The 14,805-nt window shown below is 55.3% G+C and overlaps 1 protein-coding gene across 1 annotated transcript in view; it reads right to left on the reverse strand.

Moving 5' to 3' along the window:
* The window catches only part of MAN1C1 (mannosidase alpha class 1C member 1), a 131,128-nt gene that overhangs the window by 25,382 nt on the left and 90,941 nt on the right, over nucleotides 1-14,805 (reverse strand). Inside the window, exons 3-5 of the mRNA XM_046662252.1 lie at nucleotides 9,857-9,972; nucleotides 7,060-7,140; nucleotides 1,933-2,027 (exon numbers count right to left, since the gene is read on the reverse strand). Of these exons, the coding sequence (XP_046518208.1) occupies nucleotides 1,933-2,027; nucleotides 7,060-7,140; nucleotides 9,857-9,972 (292 nt within the window). The remainder of the gene's footprint in view (nucleotides 1-1,932; nucleotides 2,028-7,059; nucleotides 7,141-9,856; nucleotides 9,973-14,805) is intronic.

The raw sequence follows: 14,805 nt of genomic DNA on the forward strand, positions 1-14,805 counted from the left end.
TCCTCCCAGGCAGCTGGCAGAAGCTACTGCTGGACTGAGAGCCCTGAGATAAGAAATCAGTTCAGGGGATGGAGCCGGGGAGTCCAGCGCAATGGAAATATTACAGCCCTTCTCCCAGGCCCGGGGTTGTAGAAAGGCCTGAGGATGGTCCCACAGAGCTCCCTGAGGATGCCCCAGAGGGCTCCCTGGGGCCTTCTGCAGTGTCTCCCAGGGGTCTGCTTCATGAGGGAGGGAGGGACTCAGGTGTTCAGAGCAGAGCTTTCGATCTGTAACAAAACGGTTTAAATCTTGGCCCCATTACCCATTGTCTATAAGACCTCGGGCGGTTTCTCCATCTCTCTCTGAGACTCCCTGTGAATAATGGGGGTAATATAAGCACCTGCCCTCAGAGGCTGGCTGTGAGTATGTCTGGCAAGGGTACGAACGGAAACCCTCAGCACAATGCCAGGCATGGAGCAGTTGCTCACTAAACGGTAGGAACAGGGTCGTTACTATTCATCTTTCATCCTGCACACAGCACCTAGCACAAATATTTGTCAAAGGAATGAGCAAGAACTGGACACGGCTCCTGCCCTTGAGGAGCTCCCAGGCGGTGGGGGAACGTGGAGGGGAGTGCACCGAGGCCACATGGAAGAAGATGAAGTGCCCAGAGGCCAGGAGAGGCTAAGAGGCTTCTGCTTAATGGCGAAGGTAGCCTTTGAGCTGGGCTTTGACGGCCAGGGGAGCTGGAGGGAAGGGCGATCCGTGAAGGAAGAGAGTGAGGGAAGGCAAGACAAGGGGGCACATTGCAGTCCCCAGGGGCAAGATGATGCATGTTCTTCAATGCATCTTTAAAGCTGGATCTTAAAGCTGGCTGGGCGGTTAGTTCTCTCGACTGTGACCCCGTCCTATCCCCTCTGGGTTTCGGCCGCCACAGCTGGAAAATGAGTGGCTATAAAACCACTCCCACCCCCATGAACAGGAAGGAAGCAGCACGGGGTGTCGGGGGGGGGGGCAGGTGGGCACCCCGAAGGCTCTGGAACTGGACGGAGCTGCAGCCCTGGCGCACTCTTCCCGAGCAGGGTTCCCCAAGGTCGAGTCCACTCTGGCATTGTGACTTAGTGATGCCCAGAAAGACTCTGTCTGGTCCACACACTGGGTGAGTGATGGGATGACGCAAGCGGCCAATAAAAATCAACGTTTCACAACAGAGCCAGCAGAAAGCAGCATTACCAGGGTTTCTTTGATTAGTGGGACTACATGCGATTTTTTTGGTCTTACAACACTTTTGGTATAATCTACATTTTCTGCAATGAGAATTTATTCTTTATATAGAGGGGAAAATTTCAATACATATTTTATTAAAATGGAGTTGGAAGTCCTGGGTATGTGTCCTAGAACGGTCAGTTACTGGCTTATGTGACCCCGGCTCGGGCCTTCACTCCTCAGTGTCTGTGCCTCCATGGGCTTGACCCTCCCAGAAGCCCCTCTGGGTTCCGACACTGGGCTCCTGAGACCCAGCCCTGCCAGGGACGGAGGGTAGGGGTTGGCAGACCAGGGTCCCTCTGCCCTGGGTCCTGAGACCCCCCCCAGCAGCTTTGGGTGCCTCCTCGTGGTGGGAGAGTGTGATGTGCCCACTGGCTCCTGATGTGGGCTGGGAAGGCGGGTGGTTGGGGCACACCCGGAGGGCTGTGCGTCACGGCAGTGCAGTGGGACGACCACAGAGCAACAGCTGCCCCCTCCCCATCCCCGGAAGACCAGGCCTGTGTGGCCTAAACCCTGAGAACGAGGTTTGGTGACACACACCGGCCCAGGAGAGCCCTGGGCTAAGGCTAGCTTTCACCATGCCCCTGACTTGCTGTGATTCCCAAGGTGGTATTGTCATCTCCCTGTGCCTCAGTTTCCACACAAACACAGCCGAAGCCACAAGTGGGAAACCAGAAGGCATCCTACCTTTTGAAGTTCACAACGCCTTTTGGGATTCCCGTGGGGGTGTTGAAGGCTGGCAGGAGTTTCTCTCCCAGCTTGATGACCTTTATTCGGAACACCTGGAAGGGTCAAAGGGCATTGTGAAAAGCGGCTGGGTAGGGCACCATCACTGCAAGGAGCTGCTCCCGCTGGCAGATAAACCTGCCAATGCTGCCCGGCCCAGGATGGGAGGCTGCACGAATTCCTGGCTTGTGGCCTCAGGTGAGGCATCTCTCCGAGCCTCAAGTGCCTTCTTCATAAAAAGGACAATATTGCCTTCCTCAGAGTGCAGGGAGGAATGAAAAGCAGGTAATAGTTTTGTTTGTTTGTTGAGGAAGATTAGCCCTGAGCTAACTGCTGCCAATCTTCCTCTTTTTGCTGAGGAAGACTGGTGCTGAGCTAACATCCATGCCCATCTTCCTCTACTTTATACGTAGGACGCCTGCCACAGCATGGCTTGCCAAGCAGTACCATGTCCGCACCCAGGATCCGAACCAGCGAACCCCGGGCTGCTGAACTAGAACGTGCGAACTTAACGGCTGCACCACCAGGTCGGCCCCGTAGGTAATAGTTTTAAGGCCCTCACCGCCGTGTCAGACCTGTGACTGAGGCTCAGGGACCAAAGCTGAGATTAGGGGTGACCACTGGGAAGGTGAGGCAGTCAGGGCAGTGGGTCACCAATGGTTAGTGTCTGCCCACACTGCAGGACCAGGACATCACATCACAGGCTGAGTGCGTGGGAAACGAACTTGGACAGCGTGTAATGAGCACTGGACTGGGAGCCCAGACCCCCACCCCGGGTTCCCATCCTGACTCCACAACTTGGCTTCTGTGCGCTTCTCAGCAAACCACTGCCACCGCACGTGTCAAACCAGGGGAGTCTTTCCCCTTGACATCCTGGCTCTGCCCACTGTTCCCACTTACAGAGGGAATGAACAGAGAAGGTGACTGGCTCGTCCTAAACCACCCATGTGATGGCAAGGGAGCCACAGCGGGTCCCAGCCTCAGGGCCCCTGCCTGAGGCTAGGACCCCCTCGAACTACCCTTCTGAGTAATTCAAAAGGACCTGGGGTCTTCTGACTCAGTACTTTCCCTCCTAGGAATTTATTCTAAGGCAACAGACAACCTTAGATGTTATAAAAAATAACCAAGGCTGTTGTAAAAATTTAACTTTATGGCTATTCATTCCAGCATTGTTTAAAATAGTGGAAACAACAGAAATACTCTATTATAATAGAATAGCAAACTATATATTCTATTTATCTACTATAAATAGAAGTATCAAACAATTGGTTAGTGGTTAAATTACAGCTTCCTCTAATGGAATACCATATAGCCACTGAAATCATGTTGTAGAAGGATATTTAATAGCCAAGAAAGGGTTTATAATCTATTATGAAAAAAATATTTCAAAATAGTGTATTTCAACTTTTGTAAAAATTACGTGCACATGGATGTGAGAGAAAAGGATGGGAAGAAAATCCACCAAAATATGAACGATGGTCTCCTCAGAGCGGTAGGCTTATGAGGATTTTTATTTTCTTCTTTTGGCTTATCTCTATTTTCTGTTATTTTTATAATAAAAACAATCTCACAATAAAGGTGATTTATCTTTTAAAAGATGAGATGCCAGTCCCTAAGCAAGTGCTCCTGGTGGGACAACACACACTTCCTTTCGGATCTGGAGGGTGACCCCATTTGCTGACCTCCTGCGTGTGTCGTTGCAAAACAAAGTCTTGAGGTCCCCCCCTCCCAACACGTGCAACTTAGAAATGCGCAGGCAGCTGTCCAGGGACCGCAGTGGGGGAGGAGTTTGGGACCCCTACAGGGGCTTTGGATGGAGGACTGGGAGGTGCAGGTGTGGTTCTCACTTAGGAAGGGAGGGAGGGAGAGGGGAGAACCACGCCCAGGGCCTGGCGGGGATGCGAGAGAGAAGAGGGTAAAGTCAGTGCCAGACAGTGGGTCCAGCTGTGGGCACAGGGGTGGGATCCCTGGGGGCTTTCTAGAGTCCAGAGTTCACAGCCTCGCATCACCCCAGAAGCCCCCGGGTTAGCAACAACAAAGGGCTCTCCTCTGAGGCTCCTGATGGAGGCAGAGCACAGAGGCATGAAGGAACCCACCGGAACCTGAACCTAGACACCAAGGCTCCAGGCACCTATCTGGCTGCGCTTTGCCCTGAGGCCTCCGAGCTAACTCTTCCTGAATGCTCCTGTCTATTGGCTGCACTGCAGGCCTCCACCACCCCAGGGAGGGTGCTGGGCGAGCGCATGTGCACAGGAGTGATACCACTGGGAACAGCAGACCACTGGTCCCCCTCACCATCTTGGAAGTGAGGAGGCATGCCAGCTCCTATCTACGTGATCATCAACCCTTGCAACGGCTGGTGGGGAAGGTGTTGCTCCACTTTGAGGATGACTGAGGATCTCTGAAACTGAGTCTCAGAGAAGCAGTTTGCCCAAGCTGTGGGGCAACTAAGTGGCTCTTTTCCAGGACCCCAAGCTGCCTCTCCAACACAGAGATGCGGCCTCAGACAGCCACTGCAGGCAAAGGGCAGTGGGCCGGTGCTTCCAGAACAGAGGTGAGAAAAAACCAGCAAGAATTCTACTTTGTAGATTGGAAAGGGCACTGGCCTGGGAGTCAGAACCTAGGTTCAGATCTTCCCGCTTAGCAGCTGTGTGACCTTGGGTGAGCCACGTACTGTCTCCGAGCCTCATCTGCACAATGAAACACTGATATGTTCCCTGGCTGCTTCACAGCGTTCTTCTAGAAATCAAATGAGAGGATGTATATAAGTGAATGTGCCATATAAACTGTAAAGTGCTGTGGTTATGCTTGATAGTCTCCTAGAAGTCTCAGTAGGACTGGCCTACGCAGCAAGGGCTTCTCCTTCCACAGGTTCCCTCTGAAGCAGACAGCCCTCAGCCCAGCAAGGGGTGTGGGGTCTCCTCTGCCACTCATTCCACAAATATTCGTGGGAAATTTTTAAAAATGGAAAGACCCATTCCATAGGCACCCACCATGTGCAAGATCGAGGACTGAGAGAGGAGGGAAGCCTCGGTCGAGTGTGGCTAAGCCCTGGTGACAAGCTACAAGCCTGGCCCAGGGTGGAGAGGCCACAGCGTCAGGAGTCAGCCCAAAGCAGCCGTCAGGGACTGTGGGGCCTGAGCAAGTTACTGCTCTCCGAGCCTCTGTTTCCACATCTGCAAATCGGTGACAACACCCACCTCATGGGCTGTTTGAGGAGCAGGGAGAGTGTACACGAGCGGCAGAGTATCTATCATGGGGAGGGGCTGGGGGGGCAGAGGCGGATCAGGAAGGCATGGCTGGAGCACAGGGGCTGAACCCTCAGGAGCTGCCCGCTCAGGGATTCTGAGTGACTGGGGCCTCTCCTTGGGCCTTTTGAACTACTTCTAAGTCACTGGTGCTCCTATCCACACCCCACTGTCTGGTCTGCATCCTGGAAAGCCAGGCTGATGGTCCCTCCTAGCGAGCCAAGGCCCCAAAACAGGTTCTTGGAGTCACACCCACCCTCAGAGGCGGGAAGGAGGCCCGAGCATCAGGCCTGAGCAGCGCCAGCTCCTTCCTAAATCGCTGGCACCCACACCAGCCCCTGTGAGCCCCGAGCTGCACGGCTCCCTCCTCCTTCCCCACATCCCACGTCCACCTCCCCACGAGCTGGACGGGAGGCTGGGCAAGGGCCTGTGAAGAACACTGATGCCTTTTTCTGCTCCATATGTCATTTTCCTGTGCTGGGGTTTTCAAATGAAATCCAGGCCTCGGGTGGCTCACAGCCCAGGGCTCCCATCTACAATTGTTTGGGGACAAATTGGTACAACCAGTAATCTCTGCTGAGGAGATTATGCTTGATGGAGAGAGGCCTGGAGCGACTGGAGAGAGAAAGAGCATGCCTCTTGCCTCTAACCCTTGGCTTCAGCCGCTGCTGCCTTAAGTTGAAGGGAAGCGGAAATGGCTTTCTCAGACAACAAGCCGCAGAGGTGACGAGGGAATTTTCTGCAGCTTGCTCTCCTCACCTCCAGGCTCCCCACCGGCAGGGGGCCAGGGATAATTATTTGTCTCTGGGTGGACAGAGCAGTGGTCGTGCTGGGCAGCGCGGCGCCTCTGGGTAACAGAGAACACAAGTGACCAGTGACCACGTCCTGGGGACCCGGCCAACCTCACCACCAGATCCTTGGGCTGTGCCTTCACGGGAGCTCACGAGGGGCTGAGGAAGCCCCCCATTTCTACAGAGCTCCGCGGTTCTCAAAATTCTCTTGCAGTGCAGAGAACATGGGCTTTGGAGCCGGTCAGCCCTGGGGTCAAATCCTTTCCTTCCTGTCCCATTTCACAACAGCTCTTTGACCCAAGGGGGATTAGGATCATCTCCATGGTAGGGAAGGAAGTGAGGCCCGGGGATGAGAGAAGGGCACTCCTCAAGGTCACAGGCAGTTGTGGGGTGGAGATGAGGCCCAGGTTTTCTGACTCCATGCCCAGGACTCTGCCTTCTCACCTCACTTCACAGCCCTCCTTCTGGAAGCCAACGCGGCTCACCTGAGGCCAAGGTCTCACATTGACAGCATGTGACCAGCTTGGCTGCCCCAAGTTCCCTGTTGCCCCCCTGAGACCTGGAGCCGGTGTCTGGCTGGTGGCTGGCCCAGGAGGCGCAGGCAAGAGATGGCTGTGGAGTAGGACAGGGCCAAGGGGCCCCAGGGGTGGAAATGGTGAAATAATGGTCTTGGCTTTGTCAGTCTGGAGAACCAACACCGCCAAAAACCAGTCAAGCAGCTCCGCAAGCCTGAACCGAGCCCAGTTATTGCCAGGTTCCGTGAGAGGGGTTGCGCAGCTGGGCGAATAGACGCGGTGGTTGCCCTTAGAGAATTTACTATCAACCGTGAGAGCCAGTTGGGCTCACCTGGGTAGCAGAATGGCCGCATCAGGCAGAAGAGGAGGAAGACTCTGCAGGTGGCATGGTGGAGGGGAGGGGGGACGTGGGTGGCCCTGGGCAAATCCCCTCGAATCCCAGATTCCTCACTGGTGAAATGAGGAGTTGGGATTGGATGTTCTCCAAAGCCCCTTCCAGCCTGGATGGTCCAGCGCCTTGAAGGGCCAACTCACCTCTTCCCCCGTCAGGTAGAAGGCTGAGAGGAGGCCTCCGATGTACCGGATGTTCACCTCAAACAAGGATGCTTCTCCGCTCTGTAGGGCAGAAAGAAGGGGGCAGGGGGGAGGGCGGCGGGGACACTTGTGAGATGCCCACAGGGCTCCCAGGGATAGCCGGGCCCTTGAGACAGACCACTGCCCCTCAACCCCAAGGATCTGGCCACATGTGTGCCAGGCTCCAGGGCCTTGCCCAGCGGGCCAGGCGATGCTCCATGGCGGCTTTCAGGGCAAAAGGCGAGAGGGATCAACACCTGCCTGGCTGCCGCTATTGCACATTTACAGCATTCCAAATAAACACTGGGTTTGGCTTCCTTCCCCAGCCCTTGCCCGAGGCCATCGGGACAAAGTTATGCCTGGCTGCTCTCCAAGGCACTCAAGAACCGGGTGGGGAGCTGTGGGCTGAAGCTTAGCCTGAGGGAGGCATATTCTCCACCAGTCTGGCCGCTTCCCTTCCCCGAGGGAGCCCCTGGGCTGAGCAGGAGGGTGGTGTGGCCCTTCCTCAGGGTGACAGGGCAATGGGAAGGTTCTCAGAGGAGGTTCTGGGGCAGACAGGGCAGGCTGAGGCTGAGAGGAGGGGGTGCCAGGCAGAGCCTTGTAGGCAACCAGCGATTTCTCAGCCTCGGCTCTGGAGCCCTCAGGGCATGCCCACGCTCGTCTTATTCACTGATACTTTCTTTCTGAAGTCTGGAGCAAATGAGGAGTGTTGGGGCATCATGCCAAGCGGGTTAAAATCCCACCTGAGCCACTTACTTGGCTTTGGGACTTTGGGCAAGATATTTAGCCTTTCCCTGCTGAGTTTCTTTATCTGTAGAACAGAGCTGACAATGCTTCCTGCACAGGGCGGACATGAGATGAAGAGTGGTGCAGGCGATGTGCCCGCCTGTCCCAGCCTTGCTCCTTTAAGGTGCCTGTTATTACCTCCCTGGCCCCCGAGGGCTCCCCTGGGCATGCTTCCCACATCAGGTCCTTTATTACTGATAACAACCACCATCACGCCTTTATGGGGAGAGCTTTTCCATCGAGTGAACGCTGTTAAGCCTCTAGCTCTTTTTTTAAATTTATTTTTAATTTTTTTCTTTTTCAGTTTTTTGGTTTTTTTTTTGAGGAAGATTAGCCCTGAGCTAACACCTGCCAATCCTCCTCTTTTTGCTGAGGAAGACTAGCCTGAGCTCACATCCGTGCCCATCTTCCTCTACTTTCTATGTGGGACGCCTGCCACAGCATGGCTTGCCAAGCGGTGCCATGTCCGTACCCGGGATCCGAACCGGGGAACCCCAGGCTGCCGAAGCAGAACGTGCACACTTAACCACTGCACCACCAGGCCGGCCCCAGCCTCTCTCCCTTTTAGCCTTACAGTGCTCCTGAGGTGGTCACTCCCATTTTTCAGATGGGAAAGCCAAGGCTCAGAGAGGGGGAGTGACCACATCTTCCTTTCTTCCAGGGGCATTCCCTAACCCACCCCTGCCTGCCTGAATGTTACCAGACTCCCCTGACCCTGGCACCACCTGGCACCTTGGCAGCTGCCTGGTGCCCGCTCTCTATCCCCTGCGTAGGGGACAAGGTGGGCCTATGAAGACACCCGTTCCTTCTCCCACCTCTGCCTTTCTCCCACTCAATACAGCGGAAATGAGGGGATTCTAAACCTCCTCGCCTCACACTGACTACCAGAGGTCACAGTAAGTCTCAAAATAATCACAGTAATGAGACGATGATGCTGGCACTATGGCACATCTGTACTGGACTTGACAGGGTTTTAAATGCTTGTTACAACCCTCCACGGGACTTAGGCCCGCGAGTTAGGCATGATCACTGTCGCTGCTGTGTCCTTCCTGTCTTAGAACTGGGGAAGCCAAGGCTCAGGGAGGCTAACGACTTTCCCAGGCTGCCAGCCAAGCCAGGGAGGCTCTGTTGTGGTGTTGCTTCCAGCTTTCCCCGGTTTGTCTCCCTGCCCCGCTCTGCACTGACATGAGCTGCAGGAGCTGTCCCCATGCACACCGGGACTGCCCCACGGGGAGCCCCGGATGCTGCCTGACAGTGTGTTTTGATGTGACCCTCCCCCTATCTGTCTCCACCTCTTGCTCCCCAAATTCATCTAAACAGCCTCTCCCCATGGTGAGCTGATACCTCCAGGATGGATCCATTACTTCAGTCTGGGCTGGGAGATCAATGGGGTTGGGGTCCGGTATTTAAGGATTTCATGCCACCCAGACACATTACCGTCTCCTCCTTAAGGCCCTGATCTCTGACCAGGGATGCCTATGAGGCTGGAAACCGAGGGTCTGGGACCTGGTCGTGGGCCTCTAACCAGATGGCCTCCCACCCCCTCTCTCAACAGGGCAGCACAGGGGGCCTCCAGGTTAGAGCAGCTCAGAGCAGACAAGCCACTCTTCCCCTCCACAGAGTCACTTCCCCTGTTGCTGTTCTGTGCAATACATCCAGCCATAGAAGGGACTTCCTGGGTGTGAGCAACATGCCTGGCACCCCAGAGAGTGAAAAGAACAGTCATGGCTGTCTTCCTTCCCAGGAGAGGAGGATAGGGTGATAAATACTCATGGGCCAGCCAGGGTTGGGGGGACGTCCCCCACCTTAAGGCCGGTCTCAGGAGAGGGGACTCAGCATGGAGTGACTGCTCTGCTGTGCAGCCTAGGGCCAGAGCCTCCAGGTCTCTGGGTTTCAGAGATGACAGCGTGGAGCTGGCAGCTGACCTCTTGGGTCCCTTTTGGCCCTAACACTCCAAGGGTCTGTGACTCACCACGTTCAGATGGAAGCTCTCTTCAACCCAGGCCTTGGCCTCCTGGAACTCCTCCTTCAGCTCCATGAGGTAGAGGGTGTCGAGGGAGTCAATGACTGTTGCTCCGCTGAGGCCTCCTGCAGGCACAGAGGGTGGAAGGCAGGACCCAGGGTCATTCTTATCCTTTCCATTCCCGACCACACAAGCCACCACTCCCAGGACCCTTCTAAATGCCTGGACAGGCGCCAAGGCCAAGGCTGGCCCAGGCATAATCCAGGGAGAATCTTGTGCCACCAGCCTTGGAAGGCGAGTCCCCCCATGGGCTGCCAGGACCCAGTGACCCCGCCACGGGCTGCTTCCTCCTCAAGGCAGCAAAGAGTGGGTGGCAGGCTGGAAGACCACGTTCATGGGCTAAGCCATTTCCCAGACCTTGGTCCACTCTTATATCCACCAGCAAGTCAACCATCATTGCTGGTTGGGTACCCACCACTCTTCTGTGATGCTGGAAGGAAGTTGAACTGGCATTTGGCCCACAAAATCCTAACAAATGTGCCAGTCCTTTGACTTTGCAATTCCATTCCTTATTTTATTCTAAGAAAAAAAAAAAGAGATGTTCATAAACATTTATCCAGGAAAGTATTTATTGCAATACCATATATAACAGGGAAAAGTTGGGAAAAAACGCCAAGTCCTGTAATAGGGGATTAGTTATATAAACTGTGTGTTTATTGAGGAGATACCCATGGGATCTGTTAAGTTAAATAAAAAGTTGGTTGCAAAAGAAAAAAAAAAGCACAGCATAATTTCTTTTCTTTATCGTATGCCAAACGCATCCGAGCCTGCACAGAACTAGTCTGGCAGGACATAATTCAGGGGTTATCTCCAAGCTGGGATTACAGGTGCTTTTTGATTTCTTCAGCTCATGGATTATTTGTATAATTAGAAGTTTATTTCCGTTTAAGAAAAAAAGGAAAGAAAGTTTGGGCAAAGAAACCCAACAAATGCACAAGCCAAAGATTCTGTGGCCACTCAAGAACGGTGAGGACACAAAGCACAAGCTACAAGGTGGCCCCTGCCACTGGGCCTGAGACTCTCGTCCTGGGAGTAAAGGCTGAGATCATCGTGCAGAATGAGAGTTTTCCACACCACACACTGGGCAGGAGAGTGAGGACGACGACCTCCCCACAGGGCACAACCAGAGCCCAAGTGGAGAGGCCTGTGAAGGAGGAAGGGGGGGAAAAAGAGATGTGCTTGGTGCCATCTGGAGGGCTTCCTGGAAGAGGAAGCTGCCTCCCACAAACTCCTTCCAACTACAGGCATTGCAGGCAGCAGCAGTTTTCTTTAGGGATCAGAATGTAGTTTAAGAGGAGTAATTGTTCCTTCAGAGTCCTCCTTGCAGAGGCTCAGAGCTGTGAGCATCGCAGGCTCCGAGGCCCCCAGAGGAGCTCTAGAGCTCGCCGACAGCGCTGAGCCCCACTTGAGTTTGAAGCACGGGCTTTGCGGGCACTCCTGCATTCAGAGTTAGTGTCGAATCTCCTTGATTAGTGCTTCCCTAACTGCTCACTTGTGTCAATTTTGGAGGCAGACAATCCCTCTGAAACTCACACACTTACCCACCCCTCTGGGCTGGGCAAGGTCTGATAAAGGGCACAGCCTGGAAAAGGATGGGAGGGCGATCAGGAAGAGGCTGGGAGAAAGATAAGGCTGGAGGTTAAAGAATCCATTTCCAGCAGGGAGGGTTTAACAAGGAAGAGAGGAAGGAGGGGAGGGCTGGGGAAGTGAGGGCTTCCCAACGGAGTCCTGCGTTCCTGGATGCCCTCAGTACTTGAGTGGAAGTGAGTTTCCAGATCGTCAACCCCCACTACACTGAAGGATTGGTAGGAAAACAGACCCCCGTTGATCCTGGCTGCTTCCCCTGAACGTGCCAGAGGCTGGACGTGGTGCATAGGAACGCTGTACCCTCCGAGGTGCTCAGGCACCGGGGCACTGATGCATCACAGAAGGACAGAGACTGGGACATGCCCAGGCCACAGAGTGCCAGCCTGGTGTCCCACTCCTGGCTCTGAACCTAGGGCCCCCTCCTCTTATACCACAGGGTCTCAAACCTGATTTTTTAAGGTCCTGGAGGGATTTTCAAGATCTCGCTGTCCCACCCCTAAATTTCAAGATGACCCCTAGAGAGGGGTTGGGACAAGCCCAAGAATAGACCAGCGGAGGAGTGGCAACCCAGCCTGGGCCCAGTGTGATGTGTTTTCCACGACAGGAGTTGCCTCTCAGTTCCCTGTGAAAACAATTTCTGGTCTGATTGCAGCCCCACCCCACCCTGCGGGGGCAGGGGCCGCTCTGGTCCCTGCCGTGCTGCTCGCTAAGAGAAGCCCCAGCTGTGCATTCTTCAAGGCCAAGGGAGAGGGGGCAGAGTATCTGATTTCCGAATCCCGCCCTGGGCTGGTGTTCCCACCTCACGGGCCCTCCTCCCCCTGGGCTGAGCCTGAGCCCAGGGCCCCAGGGCGTTGGCTGGGCCAGGAGGGCTCCTTGTGACCCGCTCTCCTTCCTGAATACTCCGGAGGTGGGCGGCTGAGAAGGCAGCTCGCTAAGAGATCTGTTGGCAAGGGTCTGCCCTGCTCTCAGGTTCCTGACTCCTTCTCTCGGTTGAGCTCTCACCCGTCTCCACCTACCACACAGCCGGGCTGCGGGCCAGCAAGGCACTCATTGGAAAGCCTTTCATTCCAGGCGAGAGGTTACCCGGCGGCCAGGCTGGCAGGGGAGAAGGCCTTATCCCAAATTCAACTCTATCTGCACCTGCAGCCGGCCTTCGGCAGCTCCCCTGGGGAAAAGACACAGGTCCATTCAGTAAACAGGCCCACGATTTATATGGAAAGAGCCAACCGGGCACAGAAGGCCAGCAGCCAGCTTGGACACTTCACCGGGCCTAGGCCTGGGGCAGGTTCCAGGTTGGCCTAATCCCTCAGCTCCGAATCCTTGCTGTTCACAAAGGACTCCCTCCCCCTCCGCTGGGGAGGGGAGGAGGGCAGGAGGCAGTGAGCTGTGTTAAAAGAACACAACTCTGGGTTCAAACCCAGCTTGGGCCAGCAACACATCTGCTCTAAGTGTCAAAGTTCTCAACAGTAGAATGAGGTTAAGACCACTGGGCTGGGGTACGAGGGAGCCACTGCAGGCTCCTGAGCCTGGATAAATGCATCACATATACGCCCTGTCCAAAGACCTCTGATAAGGACATCTGTACGTGCCTGGCACAGAGTGCTTGACAAATCAGTTCATTGCTCCCATTTCTGGGATCCCTTAGCTCACCTTGAAACACTGGCCTGGCCAGGGAGATGCAGGTTCAAATCCTGGCTCCATCACATACGAGCTGTGTGCCAGGGCAAGACACTGTATCTCTCTGAGCCTCATGTTCCTCACCTGCAAAATGAGGACAGTAGGAACCACCTCCTAAGGCTGCAGGGAGGGTTAAATGGGCAGTGGATGGAAAGAAGCTGGCACAATGTTGGTACATGTGAGCTTAACCCAATAAACAGAAGTGGGGCCCTCCTTGCCCCTGACTGGCCCTGGGCAGCAACTCCACAAAACCTTCTGTGGTCACTGAGGCCTTGCAGTCCTCCTGCATTGCTGGTCTCTCCCGGCCCCGCAGGGCAATGTGGGCACGAGACTGCAAAACCCTTGGCCCAACTTAAAGGGAAAGCACCACATGAGCCCCACCTGCTGCTGTGGCCATCGCCAGCCGTGACCTGGGTGTGCACCTGCCGCCAAAGGGCCTTCCTCCCTCCAGGACCCCTTTCCTTCCCCTGATTCACCCTGTACACTGTTGCCTGATCTGTCTTCCTAAAGCCAGATCCAGCTGTGTCCGTCCCCAGCTCAGGGACCTGCAGTGGCTCTCAGTACCCATGCAGTGAGGGGAGTGAAGCCTTTTGGGTGTGACTCTAAAGGGTCTGGTTAATCTCAACTCCTGCCAAGCTCTGCTTCCTAGACACACGTTGCCCACTCCCGCCTTCACACCTTTGCATGTGGGGTCTCCTGTGCCAGGAAAGCTGCTCTGTGCATCTGGGCATACTCAAAGCCCACACTTTCTTCAAGGTCCACTTCCCCCTGGCAGCCTTCCCTGATTCCACCCAGCCAGCCTCCTCCTGCCCAGAGAGCTCCCACAGCACTTTCTCTGGCCTCCACGCAGGCACCCACCACCCCCACCCTGCACTGTGGGCTTTGTCCCATCCTCTAACCACACTGTGAACTCGAGGTCAAGGGTTCCCCCTGGCTCTCTCATACTCCTTCCCCACCTTGTGTCAAGCAGCCCCCAAGGCCAGAGCCCCCAACCCCAACAGGCCACTTGCTGTTCCTGCAGCCTCCTCACACGCCCCGCCTCCTGAGACTCTTCTAGAAACTCCGCCAGCATCTGCCTTCCCAGCCCCCCCGACGCCTCCCTGCCCATGAAGCCCCCGTGATCTCCTCCGAGGGTCCTCCCGACTCTCCCCCTCTGAGAACTCTTCGCTGGCCCCTCCAGGCCCACACGGCAGGCCCCTCCTCTGTGGACCCCCACCTCCAGTCCGAGCACTCCTCCATTCTTATCACACGATAAAGGAGTGGTCGCTTTACTTGTCCCTGTCCCCTGTTAGAGCAGGGGCTCTGGTCCGCACCAGAGTCATCTCCACGCTCAAGAAACAGCTGCTGAGCGAAAGTGGGAAGGTGGGAGGGCAGGACAACAGGCTGGGCCGGCTCTGGCCACCTGCACCTATGCTCCCGGCTTCACGTTTGCTCTGAGCTGGATCTTGGCCTTCAGGACGCCTCTCTTCCCCTTCCTTCTCCTCCCAATGCTGAGGTCGCCTCTTCCCAGGCTCCGTGGCCGGTGGGCTCTCCCTCATCTCTAGACGGATAAAGACCGGCTTCCCAGGGCTCTGTCTTTGGGTCTTTTCTCTTCTCCGTCCCTCATTCCCTTAGTGATCCAATCCCATCTCACA

This window comes from Equus quagga, chromosome 5 (assembly GCF_021613505.1).
Source record: "Equus quagga isolate Etosha38 chromosome 5, UCLA_HA_Equagga_1.0, whole genome shotgun sequence".
Classification (NCBI taxonomy): domain Eukaryota; kingdom Metazoa; phylum Chordata; class Mammalia; order Perissodactyla; family Equidae; genus Equus; species Equus quagga.